This window comes from Microtus ochrogaster, chromosome 6, assembly GCF_000317375.1.
Source record: "Microtus ochrogaster isolate Prairie Vole_2 chromosome 6, MicOch1.0, whole genome shotgun sequence".
Taxonomy (NCBI): Eukaryota; Metazoa; Chordata; class Mammalia; order Rodentia; family Cricetidae; genus Microtus; species Microtus ochrogaster.
Window position 1 is genome coordinate 75,337,707 of NC_022013.1, and position 20,000 is coordinate 75,357,706.

Here is a 20,000-nt window from a genome sequence, read left to right on the forward strand (position 1 = left end):
GACAGAAATCTTTAATAAATAAATAAAATAATAAAAAATCAAAATCATTCTGATGAGCTTATTCTGAGAATTTAATAACACGTCACTCTTTTATGGCAACATAGTATACCTATTATACTTTCTATCATTCCAAACTGGAGTTACAAATTAGTTGATCGTTTGAATTTGGGATGTCATTAAAATGATCCCCGAAGGGTCATCCACACATTTATTTTTACTATCAGCATTTAAGTTTGGCACTGGAAGATGGTTCAGTGAAGAGCATGAGAATGTGAGTTAGATCCTTGGTATCCATGCAAAAATATCTAAGCATGGCAGCATGCCCCTGTAATCTCAGAGCTGGCGAAGCAGACAGAGGAGGATGCAGGGCCTTGCTGTTCTGGCTGAATCCAGGAACCCCAGGCTCAGTGCGTCATTCTGTCTCAAACAATATAGGAGAGAATGATCAAGGAAGACACTCTGGCCTGCACATGTACCCACATACACACACATACATACGCATTACCCCCCCACACATACATACATACGCATGTACCCACATACACACATACATTCATACATACGCATGTACCCACATACACACACACACACATACATACGCATGTACCCACATACACACACATACATACATACGCATGTACCCACCCACCCACATACATACATATGCATGTACCCACACACACATACATACATACATACGTATGTACCCACATACACACACATACATACATACGCATGTACCCACATACACACACATGATCATACCCACAAAAACACAAAGACGAATTGGAACCACACAGCTAAGGTCTGAACTGATACAGTAAGATAGAGAAACAACAAGGGAATAAAGAGCAGACACTGCACATAGAAAAGGGTAAATCAAGTGATATGAATGACGTAGATAACCATGTGACCCACTTCAGCCAGTGTCGCAACTACTGCCCTGCACTGAGAATTAAACCTTCCAGTGTCAGAGGCAAAAGAGGATCTTCCGTGGCCAAGAATAAAATCACTTTCTGAAGCTGACAAAGTTTTACAAATGAAGGCAAAAGAAAGTAAAAAGGATGAAGAAGAGTTGAGCTTTCTTATACCAAAAGAGGGATAGATATTTAGTGTTTATTAATCTAGAAATGCAAAATTCTATACAGCCAGCCATTTCTACTTATTTCACAAAATAAAACATAAATGAGTTCAGCTTAATCCTTCTGCCTCCCTCCAGAGTAAAGGAATCACTATTCATGGCAGTCACTATTAGGGGCTGGATCATGTCCTTCCCAAAGACATGGTGAGGCCCCAACCCCCATGTATCACAGAATGTGATTGTGTTGGAAACATGGTCCTTGCTGTTGTCCTTAGCAAAGATGAGCTTGCAGGGGAGAAGGGTGGGTCTTTAACCCAGTGACTGAGCTCTTAGAAAGAGGGGAGAATTGGCACCTAGAAACACAAGCAAGGGGGCTGTCACAAACTGGCAAGATTGAGGTAGGAATGAGTCTACTGAGAACCAAGGATCATGGGAGACCTAGCAGCTTCTTCCAAGGACTAGCAAGAGGCAAGGAATTCTACCCGCAGTCTCAGAGGGATGCAGGAACTCCCTGTTTAAAGCCACCTTGCTGTGAGATTTGGCCTGGCCGCCCTGTCTCACATAGCCTTGTGTTCCGATTTCAACCAGAGTGAGCCTCAACTGATAGACTTGGGCTTGGAGAGCAGCCACGGCACAGAGAATCCAAATCCTTACCTGCTACGTAGTCACCGAATCCAATGGTCGTCAGGGTGATAACTACAAAATAGATAGCGTCCAGAGCGCTCCAGCCTTCTATGTGCTTGAATATGACCGCAGGGAGAGCCACGAAGAGGACACAGCCGAACAGGATGAAGATGATGGTGGAAATGATGCGGATCTTGGTCTGGCTAACATTCCATTTCTGGAAAGACAGAGACGTGGGGTAGACAGAGGTTACTGACATGGCCGGGAGACCAAGCGCCGTCACATGAGTGAGTACACTCCTTCCTGCCCTTCTGTCCTTTCTAGTCAACGGTCTTTACTCGTTAGAATCGAGTATAATTTAAACAGTTAAAAACAACCAATGTCAGTAAATAATGCCACTTGGCACCTTCATAGCTTTGCCAAGGGTAAAATATTCTTTTCAAAATGATAGTACATTTGCTCATTGGCTGGGAGAGGGTGGCGCTGGGTAGGTGTGAAGGGTCACTCACCTGAACCGTTTAGGGAAAGCAGTCTACACTGTGGGCACACGGCTAACTGTGGGTTAGGTACAATTGAGGAAAATGTGACAGCTGAGAAACCAGGCGAGTACTACACATTCACAGCTGAAAACTGGGGACATGGATAAGGCATTCATTTGGTTGACTAGGCTAAGACACTAAGGAAGTCTGCCTCTGAGTCCCAGCTGAGCCAGCTGCCTGTGGGACTACAAAACCATCAAATCTGCAAGCCCAGGGGGACGTCACAGCTCTGACCATGCCTGTCACCATGGGGCCTGTTTTTTTGTTGTTGTTTTGTTCTGTTTTTTTTTTACATGCTTCTTCAGTAAGAACTCCCTATAATGTAAAGTATGAAAGGGGGGTCTGTCTCTGAGATTAGTTATCTTCTTGTTATTTCTTAAAGCAAAATGTCCCTGTGGTGTAATCTAGACTTGCCAGGACCTCCCAACTCAGCCTATAGAGCGCTGGGATTGCAGGTGTGTTCTCCAGTAAGCCCCGCTAGCACTGCTGTGATGCATCTTTATTTACTGACTGACTCTGTCTTATGCACCGCAGTAGCCCTGTGGGAACAACTGAGGGGGGTTGTCACCCTCAAAAGATAAAGGTGCTTGTCACCAAGACTTGAGTTCAAGCCCAGGACCCACAGGATAGAAGAAGAGCCAACTCCTGCAAATTGTCCTCTGACCTCTACATGAGCAACACAGGCACATACAGATAAATGTAAGTGTAATTTAATTTTTTTAAAAAATGAAAACTATTTCATAATAGAGTGAGACCTTTATGGAGATAAACGTGTACAAAATCACAGAATGGAAATGACCACAGGGGGCTCTCTCATCTACCATCTTCATCTGAGAGTCTTGAGTAAATTCATATCTCGAAAGTTGTTTCAAAGCGTTTGACATCAACCATCATAACAACGGGAACGGCACCACCGTGAAGGCGTGAAGGCTCGCAAACAGCCAGCAGGCACATGGTTGGCAAACACTGTAAAGGATGACGTGGGAAGTCCCACTTGTACTGAATGTAGGAATGAGCTACTCATTACTACCAAGTACTGCACTGGATCTGCCTTCCTGTGGGTGTGTGAATGACTGGAGTCCAATATGCACAAGGGGAGGGAAAGCCCTGTTTGGGAAGGGCCGTATCTCGTTCACTCCAGCAGTAAGAATGATCAGAGCTGACTCCGATCTCTAGTAGTTTAAATCTCTAATGTTAAAGTTGAAATGGTGAGTCAATAGTTTCATTTCAATAGAGGAACCTTGAAGATGTGTTTTATTGGAGCTTCTATGGAATGACAAAAGAATAATGGATTGATAAATGTGAGGCTTTGCAGGATGGGTGAGAGGAGATTCTTAACACCATGTGAAAATGCAACCTTTTTATCCTTCCATGGCTTTCTTCTGGGGTACAAACTTACAATCACAGATTCAGTAATAGCATCCCCCCCCCCCGCTTTGGTTTTTCTTTGTACAGCCCCGCCTGTCCTGGAAGTTGATCTGTAGGCCAGGATGGATGGCCTTGAGCCTTGCCTCTGCCTCACCAAAGCTGAGAGCTGGGATTAAAGGCATGCACCCCCACCACCACCACCTCCCCCTCTGTTAGCTTCGATAATAGCATCTTAATTTTATCCGCATACCTCCTAAATATAACACGATCACAAACACCCTCATGTTTACTCTCTTGGCTTCTTCTAAACTGCTGCATTTTGTAGGAAGTTTTGTTTGACTGAATTCTACCATCAAGGTATTTTGTGTTTACTATTTATTATTATGACCTGCCTCAATGGACCACATATCATATCAATGCCAACAGTAACCAAGACAGGTGCCAAAGCAATTTTTCAAAATAAAAGTCTTGCCATTTACTTGCTTCAAGAGTTAAGTTTTAACATTTACTGTTTAGAACAATGTTAAGTCATTGTTAAAGTTGCTCAAATAAGGAAATAAAGATGTGGTGCTGAAGAGGGGTCTCAGCAGTTAGGAGCACCTGTATTCAGTTTCCAGCATCCACACAGGGGCTCACAACCACCTGCAACTAGTTCCAGGAGCTCTGATACACTTTCCTGACCTCTATGAACACCAAGATCTGTGAACCATGTACACAGATCTGGATGCAGGCAAAACATTCACACGCATAAATAAAACAGAAGTTTGAAGGAAAATTAACTACTTTAAAAAACATAGGTGGGACCTGGGAAGATAGAACAGTTATGTAAAATGTTGGCCTTACAAACATGAAAATACTGTTCCACCCACAGAGCCCACAAAACAAAGCCAGGTGTGGTGGCACACGCTTGTAACCCCAGTCCTGGGGAGGCAGAGACAGACAGGTCCTGAGGACCTCAGCAACCAATCAGCCAGTGAGAATCTGGGTCATTTAAAGACCTTGTATAAAAAGAAAATTGAATGGACCTTGAGGTGACACCCAAGATCACCCTTTGACTTTTACACACACGTGCACACACACACATGTGCACACACACATGTGCACACACACAGAGAATATAATTAGGATACCATACAACTCCAAGTAGAACCCAGGAAGGATATAGATCTGTTTTCTTGTACATAATTTTTAGTTTCTCTCAGTCAAGTATGCAAATAACTGAAATCCAATGAGTGGCAATCTGAGAAGGGGGCCGCAAAAAAAATTGTTATGTAAACGGCAACTGGATTTCTACCTCATCTAAGGCCTAGAAGAGGTAATGTCTTTAAAAAAAAAAAACAGCAAATAGATGTAGTAAAAAGATTGTGGTACCCACAATAAATGTGTCTTCCACTTTGGCAATTCCTTTTCCAAATATGGTCCCAAGCTGATCGCCAACCCCAGCCAACAGAAAGCCGAAGAGGGGAATTCCCAGCAAGGCATAAATGATACAGAATATTTTTCCACCTTCAGTTCGTGGGGAGATGTTTCCAAATCCTGAAAAACAAAGATGGAAAAATCCGGTTGTTCACAAGTGAGTCATAGCTTAAAGCGCCCACCCCAAGTTTAGCAAGAAACCACCAGCTCTCCAAGGCAAAGCCTGGGTTGTTTGTTTCTACTGGAGAAATCTCCCTTCATTAGAACTGTAGAATTAAAAGCTATTATAAGCAATTATTCCAAAAATACAACATACAGCTAATGTTTTGATGAAACTTTGATCAGATGATGAAAAATGAGATGTTAATGCACCACGCTGAGTCAATATTTTCATCTACTTCTTTTTCCCAGGCACGAATAATACTATTGACTTACAAACTTTCATTACCATTTGTAATACATTCAGAAAGATGCACTGAGACTATCCAAACCTGTTTAAATTATCTAAAGAATAAAGCTGTGTTGCAACTTATATCTTTTTACTCAATTACATTCCAAAAATAGATAAATGCAAAATAATTAAAGTTCTGAAGAACTTTAAGATTTGAAGATGTATATACTGGACATGACTGGGGAGCTGCACTCCACTGACTTCATAGCCCTGAAGTGGGCCACCTCTACCTGTGTGGGGTGAGCCCCCCACAGTCCCAGCAGCACTGGGGACACGTCTATGACGGACACTCCTTTTTCTCTCTTCCATGACAAATTAACCTAGAGTTTCTGCTCAAAGTTTCTCTTACTCAAAAATATAAATAGATGATATATTGAGTCTTGTTCTCCTATTGTTGCTAGTCTCTACCTGTTTTATGGTGATAGTGGCTGGGTTTGGGTTTTGTTTTATGGTTTTTTTCTTAATCTCTTCCATCCTGTGGAACCACTAACCGGAGCGTCTACAGAAGGCTCCTCCATCTTTGCATCAGGAGAAAGCTGTGAGCACAAGCTTTCCGAGAGTTCTGCACAGCAGACCCCATAGCAGGTGCTGGGACCTGAGAAGCGGCGAGGCAGTCACCAGATGTTGTGAAGAACTGGGGTGCAGCTCTGAACGTCACAGAAGAACTCAGAAAAGTCTGTCGACACCTGACAACCTCTCATCAAACACGGGACCTTGAGCAGATGACTTCCTTGGCTGTTACAGGGGTAGGTTGTTACTGCACACTTCCTCAAGGTGTACAAAATAACTAGGGTAGCGTGTGAAGGTGTAAGGAAAGCTCACTGTTCAGTGTTGCCCAATATTCCTCAGGCAATGTAAAAACTACCGCAGCTATTTCTAGTCACGGTATCCATAGAAGCAAAGATAACAAAATCAAAGTATTCTGTCTATCAGTGTTTAAAATCATAATCAAGCAAATGCTGTTACCATCACCTGAGGGTCTTCACCATGTAATGAAATTCTCTGACCACCCATGGGTGCCATTCTTCACAAAGGTCATTAAAAAAAGAGCTCACATAGCAAAAGGCAACTTCTCACATGGAATGGTTGGAAGGACAGGGGTGCTTATGATGGAGGGAAGGAAACCAACAGAACAGGCAGGCACACTAGCGAATTTCAGCTGTGATCACAACCCAAAAAATGAACTGGACCTACATGGGTGCTTCAAGGCAAAGAACCAAGTTGCACGTGGAAGTCACACAAAGGTACATGTAGCCATGGAAGAAGAGCTGGCTATGAGAGGTGGAGCTAAGCCAATGACATGCTGTGTTCAGCCTCTGACAGGAGGACAAAGCTCCCTACTCTCGCTCTTTGGGGACCAGCCACTGAGCATCAGCTATCTGCCAGAATGCCTGACAAGTACTTATAGTGGAACTGTAAAGCAAGCTGGTCTGATCTCTCAGAGCCAATACGTCAGGGAGGAGGAAGGGCTTGGCTCCGATGTGCACAGGTATGGAGGTGTCACAGGTGGGGCACATGGGCTTAGGAGAATGAGGGAAGCCACACACTAAAGACCCCACAGTGGGGGCCAGAAACTAAGTAGAATTTACTTAGGGTTTAGAAAGAAGAGTGTTCATGACAAAGTTGAAGAACCAAAGATAGAGAATATCACAGGAAATGATAAAGGGAAAAAAAACACTGTCATCCCTGAGAAACTGAAAAAAAAAGGGGGGGGGGTTGAATGCTGAGGAATGCGTGTGAGTTTCCGGTAGATAAAGGAAGAAGGTAAACAGTGGCCACATTACAAAAGCTCTTAAAGAGGTTTGGGTGGAAGGAACTGTTGTAAGGCTTTCCACTGTCTGCGGTGACAGGATCCACTTTGGTGCCATCAATGTCATGTCAGCTTCCAAAACAAGGGTGTTCACAAGGAGAGAAGGGGGGAAGTTAAGCTTAGGCTCTGGCATGGATAGCTGGTGATTGTGGGAATGCTTCTTAGAGACAAACAAACCGAAAAGGCCCTAATCAGGCCTTGGGACACCACAGGTGTAGGGCCAAGGAAGGTAAATTCTTTCTCGGTGAAGGTCCATCAAGATCTGTGTGCGGAAGACTTGGTTGTCAGTGTGGTGCGATTAGAATTGGTGGACACTGAAAAGGTGGGGAGGGGTCTTAATTTTTCCTGTTTCTGTGATAAAATCAATTGATGGGAGAGTCTATTTCAGCTCACAATTCAAAGTTAGCCCTCATGGCCGGGAAGTCAAGGCAGCTTGGACTTGAAGCAGCTCAGGTGACATCATAGCCACAATCAAGAAGAAAAGAGCAATGGTTGCACCCTCCCAGATCCCATTCAGGGAATAATCCTATCATAGTGGGTGGGCCTTCCTAACTCCATTAATGTGACTGAGAATCTCTCCCACAGGCACACCTAGAGGCACATCTCTAGGGATTCTAGAGTCTTCCAAGATGACAGATAACCACCACAGTGGAGCCTACTGAGAGACACTTACATCATTGGGACTTTGCCATTAGAGACTGAGCTACTCAACCCCTTCCTGCTTGTCCCGTGGATCACAGTGTGATGGCGTTTGCTCTAGCCCTGTCTTCCCACCAGTTTCTTCTTTCACTCACACCAGAGGCCATCTTGAACTGCGACCTCCAGAACCATAGCCCTAACAAAGCATTTCTCTTTAAAGTCTGTTCTCTCGGGGTCTTTTGTTAGCGTAGCCCAAATGTGACAACAAAAACAATGATGCTGTGGACCCTGTTGATTTTCAGTCTCTAGTGTCATAAACAAAGAGGACACTGCATGGCACATTCATAAGCCAGAAACTCAGGAGATGGAGGCAGGAGCCTGACTGGTATATTAAATAATCTGCAAAAAAATGTATAGACTCTAAAGAAGAGAAATCAAGGGCGAAACTTCATAGAACAGCAACAATTAAGATATAAAAGGGACAATCAGAATTTGGTTGTGACAGGACAGACCAGTTACAGGAGAAGCCATTATCAAAGGGGAGAGTAACAAACATCACCAAATCTCTCTGAAGGACTGAATGAGATGACCACCGAGGAGTGCCAAGGATTAGCAAGAATTTGTCCCAAGAGACATCAGAAAGGGTATTTCGATGGCAGATCGCCATGAGAAGTCAACTGCAGCCTTCTCTGTAGCCTATTTTATCCCCTCTTTCCTTCTGGGCTTCCATTTCATCCTCCCCTCCCTTCCCATTCCTTTCCGTCCCTCTTCTCTTTCTACTTCCTTTGATTTGTAAATAATTTTAGAGTCATGGGGAAGTCAGGAATGCCACACAGAATTCCTTGAAACGTTTCCCACACCTGCCCGCCATTTCTCGCATTGTCCTCTTCTCTCTCTCTTCTTAAACACATTCTGCATCATCATGTAGCAAACTACTGACACTGGTTTTGTTTGTTTGGATTTCTGTTGTTGTTTGAAAAGAGCTACCAAGTTGGCTTCAAATTAGACAGCCTAGCAGAGCTTGACCTGCTCTTTCTGCCTCACCTCTGTGTACTGCTTACAGGACATTGGATCAAACCCAGGGCTTCAAATATGCTAAGCAAGTATTCTACCAACTGAGCTATGCTGCAGGAGCTCTAATTGGTCTTAATTATAAAAACTCAGAACCAGATATTGAGGTAAATGCTGAAAGATCAGAGAGACAATTCTTATCTTGTTAACTCCGAAAAAGGGCTGAGCTGCTGTCTTCTCCTGCCTTACATTCTCTCTCGGCCCAGCTATATCACTTGCTGTCTGTCTGTGCAGACCTTCAGACCTCTTTGGTTAGCTAGTGGCTAGCTCTGCACTCTGATCTCCAGGCAAGCTTTATTTGGTAGAGCACAAACAAAACATCACCACAAAGCTCATCCCTAGCTCGCTTATCCTTGCATTCTTTGTTCTTTGCTTTCATAAAAAAAGATAATCTTTTAAATAACTGCAGTACAATTTTCAAGCTTGGGTAAATTAGCACAGATAGAATTATTACTAAATTTACAATCTACGCTAAAATTTCATCAGTTGTCATATTAACGGTCTTTACCGCATCCTCCCCCCATCCTCAGGCTAGGGTCAACTCAAGAGCACACACTACATTTGGTTGGCATGTCTCGTCACTCTCCTCAATTATCTTCTACCTTTTCACCTAAAATGAGGAGTTCATGTTCAAAGTGCCCCCTTTTGGAAATCAAGGTTTTCGATATGGCTTAGACTTGGCTAACAAGACTGACAAGGAGGACAGACAATCCAGCCTCAAAATGATCATAGAACAGAGGACTGCAGACGAGCCAAGCTCTTGAAGGTGGTGGCACAGGACCTTGGAAGGGTGGGGAGCATGGCTTCTGTGGCACACTGCACAGGCCTGGGATGAGAACTGTTAAGTCTTTAGGGATTTTCCAAGTCTGCAGAATTCACCTTAACAGCCTGAAATGATCTCTAGTGGGAATATTTTATTGATGGCACACGCTGTGACTTTCATCTTGTTTCCTTTCTCTGGCAGGTACTACTTACATCTGTCAACCTGATACAATCATCTGAAAAGGGAATCTTCATGGGGAACTTTTTTTTTCTTTTTAAAGATCGGGCTGACATGTGGGTATCTCTGTGGGGATTTGTCTCCATATGGTGAAATGGGGCGGAAGGCCCACCCCACCGTGAGCAGCACCATTCCCTGGGCTCACATTCTGGAACATATAAGAGTAGAGAGGGTGAGCTGAGCAAAAGGCAGGCAGACATTCACATCTCTCTGCTCCAGTCTCCTTGATGTGTTATGACAGTTTCAAGACCCTCCAACGACAGACCGGAACTTGGAACTGTGAGATAAGATAAATCTTTTCTCCCCAAAATTGCTTTTATAAGGACATTTTCTCACAGCAACAGAAATAAAACCAGGATGCCATTCCAGCACTGAATAAGACACAGTGACATTCAATGGACTTGGAGATCTTCTGGTGCAGAGAGTGGGATGGAAGCCAAGCTACCTGTCAGTCACCTTGGAGTTGATCACAACCGTTTTTTTCCCTATGTATCAGGGCCATGTGTGCTACTCTGGCTGAGCAGTCCCAAAGGTTTGGGCCATTTTTCTCATGAGAAGCTATTTGTACTAAAAATAAACAACCCCCATCCCAGCACTGCAGGACTATAACCATATAACTGTCTACAGCATGGATCCATCGTCTATCATCTGACTTCCTATTTAATAAAAGTTTAGACTCAATTATCACAGAGAGAAGAAGATAGATTGATGGGGGAATAGAAGAAGGGAATGAGTTGAGAAAGAGGGGGAGGACACAGACAGCTTCCAACCCTTACTAGAAGATCGCTGACTCAATTGGGACATAAATGAACATCAGTTGATAGGTTGAGATGCACAATCTCATACGTTAGAGAGTAAAGACCTATGACGGCCAGTGTTAACTGCTAACTTGGCTCTAGGCTCATCTGGGACATGGGCCTCTGAGCATGCTTGTGAGGGGTTATCTTATGTTAATTGATAAGTGGCATCTTAATTGTGGGTGGAACCATTTCTTGAGAGAGGATCCTGGGTCATATAAAATGGAAAAAGGGACGTGAATGAGAGCCTGGTCCCCTCATCCCCTTGAATTCTGATGATATGTGTGATGTAACCAGCTGGTCTAAGCTTCTGCTGGCTTGACTATGCCACCGGATGAACTCTGCCTTGAACTGTGAACCCCAACAAACCTTTCTCCCTTAAGATGCTCTTGTCAGGGTTTTATTATAGCAGCAGGTAAAGAAACTGAGACATGAAGTTAGAAATACAAAAGAGAGTAGAAGGAAGAGAAGTGGAAGTGGATGCCCCCGTGTTTCAAGGAAGGGGAAATGAAACACACTGTTCGAAATGGGGAAAGGGAAAAATGAAACAGCAAGGATTAAGTGGGGTGGGGAGTGAGGGCAGGGTAGATGAGATGACACAGAGAGACAACTAACACCAGAGCCTTTTGAAAGAGCCGTATTGAAACCTACTACTGTAGAAGCTTCCTACAATGTATGCATATATAAAGGAGCGTAAATGGAGCTACCCTGTAATGGGGGGGGGCACAATAACTCAACTAGATACTACACACAACCAAATAAAACTACAGTACCAGGTGCTGTGGAATTCCCCTCTGTATGCTGTGAATGTTTTATTACCATTGTTGAATAAAGAAGTTGCTTTGGCCAATGACAGGGCAGAATATAGCAAGGAGGGAAATCCAAACAGATATACAGATAGATAGATAGATAGATAGATAGATAGATAGATAGATAGATAGATAGATAGATAGATAGATAGATAGATAGCAGAGTCAGAGAGATACTATATACTGCCAAAGGAGAAAAATGTCTATGACCTACCTTATTAGTAAGTCACAGACTCATGTTGATACATAGGTTCATGGAAATGGGTTAATTTAAGATATAAGAGCTAGCTAGGAATACACTTGAGCCATTGGCCAAACAGTGTTGCAATTAACATAGTTTCTGTGTGATTATTCAGGTCTGGGGAGTCAGGAACAAAAGAGTAGTCTCCATTTTCAATCAGGTATTAGTTCTCTTCTTGAGTTGTTAGTCAGTGGGGTCTCATAGACCCTGAAATACAAAAAGCCATTGCCAATACCTTGATTATCCTCCAAACTTGATGCTAAAACCCTATTGCTGAAGACATCACATATTTGAGTCATAAAGCATAGAGATATAAAACTGGTACCCCCTTGGGAGCTTCATCCCAAACGTCTAGCTTTCGTGGTACTGGAAGATGCTATGTACACTTCTGCAGGGGAGAATTACTCATCAACCTTACCCAAGTATGAACCTCACAAGCTTCAATAATGACCCGCCTAGCAAGACAAGCCCACTAGCACAATAGTGCCATAAATTTTATGGAGTAGGCAACCATTTTTTTATTGGATTTAAGTCCAGTCCCAGGAGATAGAACAGATACCCCAAAATGACGATGAGGCCAAGAGCCTGTGGCTAGCTGGTTAGGTTATAGGCCATAGTGAAGACTGTTGTTATCCAGTTATTACTCCTGTTATTCGGTTAAAGGGACAGAGCACGAGATAGTGATATAACACAGATCAGTGTATCACTCAGTTCCCATCAGAGTAGCATCTTCTAGATGGCAATTAACTTGGAGACTCACAATGGTCATCGTACAGAGACTATGAGAGTCCAGATTTCACAGCCCAAAATGGGACATCTATATCACACCTGAGACCCACATGAAAGAGGAGGCAGAAAAATTACATCAAGAGGCAGATGTGGTGGATGACTTCAAGGAAACAGTGGTTTTTCTGGAAACAAAAGGGCAGATGTGCCTAAGAACTCCCAGTGGCTGTGGCGGCACACGCAGGACCTGCACAAGGTCAAAGCAGACAAGATCCCAGCATGGAGGGAGAGACGCGGACATGAAGTCCTATCCCTAGCTTAGGAGATACTAACATTAATCTGCTGCTAGCAGAGGGGAGGTCCATTTTCCTTAGAGGTGTGACCCATGGTGTATCAATCATAATGCAAGTCAGGCCACACAGCAGGGGTTTTGACCAACATGCCTTAGACTGGGTGGATTTAAAAGAACGATGGCACGTGTGTTGGGGGGAGAGACCATGCGTGTAAGCATGTGCATGACAGTGGGTGAGTAGGGGGTACCCTGGAGGAGTTTAAGGAGGGTAGGAAATTTTCAAATAATAAAAATATTATTTAAAAAAGAAAGAAATATGTATAAAGAAACACCATATAAAAATGCAATGAATAAACCCCATGAATAACAAATAAACTTACTTTCTAATAAAAATTCCTTAGTTTTAAAATATTTTATAATTTAATGGTAGTATTATATGGTTTATTGGGATAAACAGTAATTAGCAATAAGTATTTCAAAGAAGACCAAAAGGAGATAAAATTTACTTTCAAATTAATAAGAATGTTACCTATAGCTTTAATAATTAAAACCACATGGGAAATTAATGAATGAAACCAGTAAAAAAAAAAGCTGAAAATGATTCCAGTATGTACATGAATTCAGTATTTAATGAATGCATTTAGCAGTGATGAATGCACACTAAGTAGTGAGGCCGTGAGTAGCGCCTAAGAAATAAATGGTTCCAGGACCTTGGAGATGACTCGGCAGATAACTGTGCTTGCTGCACCAGAATGAAGGCAGAAGTTAAAACCCACAGTACTCATGCAGAAAGCTGGGCATGGCTGCACTTGTGCCCACCCCCAGTGCTGTGGGGAGCGGAGACAGGATGGTGAGGGCTGCTGACTGCTGGCCCAGTCCAGATTAGTTAAAAGACACTGTCTTCAGGAATAAAGTAGACAGTGGTAGAGAGGGACACTGCCATCCTCCTCTGCTCACGGCTATGCACACACATTTTCACACACACACACACACACACACACACACACACACACACACACACAGAAATAAACAGTGCCCTTAATTCACATGACATACTACAACTACCAGATGGATCGAATCACCAAGTATTAATAACACGATCATATAAGACGATGATAAGGCAATGGAGCTACTTTTTTAAGTATCACTGCTAGGGAAGAACCATAAAAGATTTATGACTATATCGAAGAGTAAGATGCTGTAGGTCATATTTCAAAAATATTAGGTATCTAGGGACCCGAAGCTACAGTAGCTGTGCTGGAAGGCAGACTCTTGAGAAAACATCTCCCACCACCAGGATAGACACAAAGGCAGTCTTCAGCTCAGAAATGAGCCAAAAGCTGAGGTCCCTGATCACCACAGCAACTGAAACCCCGAGTCCTTATAGACCTAAGGCCTCAGAAACTTCAAAGGTTTATCATGATAGACTGATAAGCCTCACGTCCATCACAAGTCCTGCACGTCTGAGATAATTAATGAAAATGTCTCAAATGGCCAACGTTTGCAAACAACCTCACTCCCATGGAAAGGTGCCTGGCCACCAGGGATCCTCAAACCATTTGCCCCCCTGTAGATGAGCTGCTGAAATTAGGGAACTATGTGCTTGGCCCCGATGGCTGTATAGTTTACAGCCTCTGGCTTTGCTAGGCCTGCTTGACTGAGGGGCAGATCCTGAACGTCTCATGTCTCTTTCCCAACTCCCAGTGTCGACAGTGTGTCCTTATCCCCGCAGGGAGGACGAAGACAGCTGTTCTGGGGTTAACCCCATTTTAAACAATCTAGATAATTCAGACCTAAAACTTAGGAGTTTGGACTCTTGTATTCTAATTGCATGGCAGAAAACAATAGATCAGAAAAAAAGAAATACAAAGCATGCTACCTTTGTGATTCTTGGACTCCTGGGTGGAAGCAGGAGGGTTGGGAACTAGAGGCTTGAGTTATATATGGGGATATCTTGTCTCTAACACCAAAGGAAAAAGACCAAAATGTGTGCCATTCCCTTACTCTGAGAATCGCTGATGACAAACCCAAGAGAAACACAGAAGGGTTCCGATATCATCATTCCAATGCACAGTGAAGACTGTTCCAAAGGATGCTGCCACTAGTCCCTGCGACAGGCTAAACAGCCGCATCTGTTTCAAAGCAGTGACTCCTCACTGATACCCACCAGGTAACCGAGAGGACGGAAGGACGGAAGCCTCTATCTCTGCCTTCGTTTCGTGTCTACCTCCTATGCTTTGGGCCAGACACATGCTTGACTCACTCAAGGAGAATCTGTCTTGACTTCCCTCCTCATCCTTCAAGGCTGAGGGTTAGAGACGAGGCTGACAGTCTTGCAGTCACCTTCAATGCCCTTGGACTCCAGGAACAGAAGAGCCTCACCGGATATAGTTAACCAAAACGATGAGACCAGGCTAACCTTCACACACGAGCCAGTTCCCCTCAGGTAGGAGCTACACACCTAATGGTTTCCTCCTCACCATTTAGAAGCAGAGTCCTGACTGTGATAACCTAGACCACACCTTCACCAGGTTGCTTAATCAAGTGTATCTCTTGCTTCTTGCTCAAGTCTTCCTCTATGTACATATAGAGGTCCCTTCAGAACTCTAAAGATGAACTTGAGGTCACTGGACCTTTTTATCTGATCCTAGCCCCAAGCTGTAGTCATTAAACTCTCGTCTGTTTCACCAGTCCTCAGCTTTAATTGCCCGCTGGGATATCCCATTGAGACTCCCAGTACTGGGAACTCTCATAAGAAAGCTGTGTACTGAAGACACATGGATAAAGAAAAGGCTATTCTGAACATCTCCAAATTATTTTTTAAAAATCAGCAAACTATGTATACCCTCCACATTCTTTTTTTAATTTTAAATTTTTTATTCATTTTACATACCAACCACACATTCATGGTGCATGAGTTGGTTTTTTGGAGCCCATTCCCTGTAGTGGAATGCCTTGCTCAGTCTTAATGCAGAGGGAGGGGTTTGGTCCTGCCTCGACTTAATGTGCCAGGCCATGTTGACTCCCCATTCTTCTTCAAAACCTTAATAAAGACAGATTAATCAATGAAGACTTGCTACCCTGAAAATCAAGGGTGTCCATCTGGACATGAAAAAAATTTCTCCATTATAACACCATGCTTAAACAGCTGGAATAGAATGTTTAGGTTCATGTTTACTTTAATCTCTGAAATGCAAGGGATCTTGCAAGCAGAGAGGAGAATGTGTTTTGCATTTCCCTGCTGTCAATCATGTGTGTGAGCCATGGTGTAAAGAATATTCAAAGGAACAAATGTTCAAGTATCAGTTTCTATTGATGTCTATAAAACTTTCATGCAGATATAATGTAATTGTAATAAATATGAGTCATTTTAAAACTTAAAAGTACAATAATAGCTAAGAAATATTTGGAAAACAAAATGAATGAGGTAGAAAGATTCCTCCTACATAGAACCAGGACTTAGCTATTAATTATTAAGAAGCAGTATGATTTATATGATGCAGTCCTGAGGCAAATTAGTTGTGGAAACAGAGAGTAAGAAGAAATAGCAGAGATCTCAGAAATAAACCCCAATCATCAGAAGCATGAGCAGAGACCACCACAGAGAGCCACAGCTGGTCAAAATCCAGAGAGCAGGTGACACATCTGGCAATGTAACTGGACCCAAGCCTCAGGGAAAATCACAGAAGAGGGCGTGGAAAGATGGTAAGAGCCAGAAAACAGCATCTTACCATGATGTAAGGGAGGATATGACAGTGAACTTCACACTGGTGAAATCTCAACAGACAGGACCTGCATACTCATCACACCAGTTGAGTTTGCTAACATGATGGGGGGCAGGAATTTCTTAAGGTCCCACTCCCGAATAGAGAACTACAGACAGTCAACGGGTACTGATAGGGAGAATCAGTTTTATCCAGAGATGAGCTTTCTGATAGACTAGAATCTTAAGTGGTCATCTCTAAACTCTCTCTCTCTCACACACACACACATATGTATGTATGACACATATACATATAACCAACGTTAAGATATATGTGTGGTTATACATAGACACACATACATATTTGCATACATATATTAAAAAGTAATTGTTAAAGAAGAAGTTATGAATTTGAGAGAGATTGAAGGGAGCATGATAGGAGTTGGAGAAAGAAGGAGGAGGGGTGGCAGTGATGCAAATACAGTACTCACATATGAATTCTATAAATAAATAATACTAGAAATAGAAAATGATTGCCTTATCATGAGAAAAGCTATCCAGATCAAAATGATATTAATATTACATATAAGAGTAAAGTGCACCTTGAGTAATTCTCTTAAAGTCTGGGAAAATTATATCCATTTCCAACCATTATTTATTAGACTAAATGTTCTAGCAGATGTAATGACAGGAAATATTAAAATGAATAACTGTTGTAAAAAATGACAAGCAGATTAGTTGTGGTTGGAATTAAATATCCTGTAAGTAAAGAAGAATATTCAAAGTTGTTAAATCAAAAAAAAAAACGTGGTAAAAAGCTGAATGTATGAAAAATATGAATGAACCAACAGCATTTCAGTATTGGAACATTTTCTTATACACATGGAATAAGACAGGGAAACACTTATTTAAAATTAAAAGAAGCATCCAATGCCTTTTAAGGCAAATACAAAAGCTGTAGGGGACAGCCTGATCTAGGGAAGGCAGGAAGAACAAAAGAGAAAAGAGTTGAACAGGGCTGAGGTGGTACTCATCATTTTAATGTATCATTAAAACAAGCAGGACACATCAGTTGGAAATTGGATAATTATTCACTAGAAATCCTGGGGCAACTGGTAACAATTTCAAAGAAGAAATAGCCCACCTGTGTATATTTACAGCTTCAGGGATAAAACCATTAACGAATCAAATTTTCAATACTGGTCCCTAATGCCCCACCTCGCCTTAGACGCATGTTTCCCCACTGCTCAGCACCTGGCGTGTGACTAAGCATCATCCATTACTTGGGTATGGCATCAGTTTCTCTATAAATCATGCTACACACACTCCCATGACTTAGTTCCCCATCTCCTCTCTATGACCTTCCTCACTGGACGAATTAGAAGTTCTTTATGACAAGGGTGACCACTCTGGCCCTAACCAAACACACTCCCCAGTCTTCATAGCTGCTAACCTATCTTCTCTGCCCACTGATACCCTCTCTACATTCTACTTCTGCTCTGGTTCCCCTTCTGAGTCTGATATTTTCAAGAGATTTTCTAAGAGAACTTAGACCCAAACTCTTCTCTCACAGCCAATCTGTCATATGTGCTATGGAAATGGTGGACTTGGGGAAAGAAGTCACCTGAAGTTACCTCTCGCCCTTCACATGCTTGCAACCCTTGACATCCACTCTTCTCGTGGGTTTTATTTGCTCTTCCAGCTTCTTATTTGAACTTCTTGACCAACACTTCTCCTTGAAAAATAAACAAACTACAGCTGGAGGTGGTGGTGGTGATGTGTGCCTGTAATCATAGATTTGGGAGGTGGAGGCAGAAGGAGCAAGAGTTCAACATCACTCCTCACCAGGCAATTTCAAGGTCAGTCTAGACCAAATGAGAAGTGGTCCCAAGAAAACAAAAAATCTAAAAGGTCCAATTGGCTTATTTTCTCTTCTTCCCTTCGGTTTTCAGTTCCTTGTCTTCGATGATAGCATTAAGTACTGTAGCTTGCGTTGTCTTGATGGTCTGTGCTGTGACCTTCATTAAAGCCCCATAAGTTCCATTACAAGTACATCTGTATAGATCACTCTTCCATAGAGACTTCCTCTTCTCCAACTTGACGTTCATGGTGAGCAGGCTCCAAATTCTGTGATATGCTGAACACCTTCCATGTCCCTCATAACACAACTGTGACACCGTCAAACCAGTTACCACTGGCCAGGATCATCTAACTCCTCGACCCCCCAGTGTCACAAGCCACAGTGACTTTGTAGGCAGCATGGCTGGCCCCCTTACATCCTGCTTCACAGCCCACCCTCCTCTCTCCATACTTCAGAGTGCCAAAATAGCCTGCCTAGGCCCTCTCTCCTTGAGAACCTCTCACAAGAGCTAATTCTCGTGAAAGCACAGCTTCTGTTTTGTTAGCCTGGATTTTTTTAAAGCCCTGAAATATTCCAAGATCATTTAGTACAAATCCCCAGTCCTTACATCCCAGCATTTCCAGATGGGTAATTATTCTGCTTTCTAGTATCACCATAGCCACCATTATTCCATGTGAGAAATATGCTGAGCCCTCCCAATCCCTTAGTCTTTTATGGCATTTGCTGCTGCCTTTCTATTGCTGTGATGAAGTCTCCTCTGTCCTCACTGCCTTCCTCACACACAGCCACTTCCAATGCACAACTCTGCTTCCCCTTGCAACCAGCCTGGCTCTTACAATCTTTCAATAAACACCGTGTATTATTTACTTTCCTTATTGCTATAGGTAAACACCTGGCAAGGTTTATTTTGGCTCATAGTTTTCTTAAGAAAGGCATGGCCATGAGAGGAGCTCATGCCTTTGACCATGGCCGTAGGAAGTGGTTGAGTGCATGACCTCTGCAGTCAGAAAGAGCTCAAGCTATCACCCAGGCCAGGGCATAACCTTCAAAGTCACCCCTCAGGAACCTACCTCCTCCGGTGGGATTCTACCTCTTCAAGATACCACGGTCTCCCGAATCCATGCCAGTGACTGAGGACCAAGTAAGTGTTCACACACATGGGTCTGTGGGAACATTTCACATCCAAGCTAAAACACAGATTTACCTAATTCCTTAAGGAACTACGTGTTTAATCCGGTGTGGATTCTTGTGAGTTTAGCACAAGCTACTGGCTGTCTTCTAGTTCACACACTTCCTAGGAGAAGTAACCTGGCTGTAGTCACCGTCCCATGTCTATGTGAGTAGAAACTCATTGCAGAGTTTCAAGAAAACATATTGAGTCGGATTAACACATCTACAGATATTCCTATTTCATGTTTTGGTTACATGGGCATGCTTACATAGAGATGGTTATACTGCTCTAATTGTTTACATTACTTTTAATTTTATACAAGAGTCACAGAAAAGGCAAAATTTTGGTAAATACAAATTAGAGATATCACTCCAAATGTTGATGTGGGATGTCCTTCAATA

General features: G+C 42.8%; 1 protein-coding gene across 5 annotated transcripts in view; it reads right to left on the reverse strand.

Annotated features, from left to right (window-relative positions):
- Window positions 1-20,000, reverse strand: part of Kcnk2 (potassium two pore domain channel subfamily K member 2) — a 189,412-nt gene that overhangs the window by 46,454 nt on the left and 122,958 nt on the right. For all 5 annotated transcript variants that reach the window (XM_026779815.1, XM_005348857.2, XM_013346957.2 and 2 more), the window contains 2 exons: window positions 4,988-5,148; window positions 1,736-1,922 (listed from right to left, as the gene is read on the reverse strand). In XM_026779815.1, the coding sequence (XP_026635616.1) occupies window positions 1,736-1,922; window positions 4,988-5,148 (348 nt within the window). The remainder of the gene's footprint in view (window positions 1-1,735; window positions 1,923-4,987; window positions 5,149-20,000) is intronic.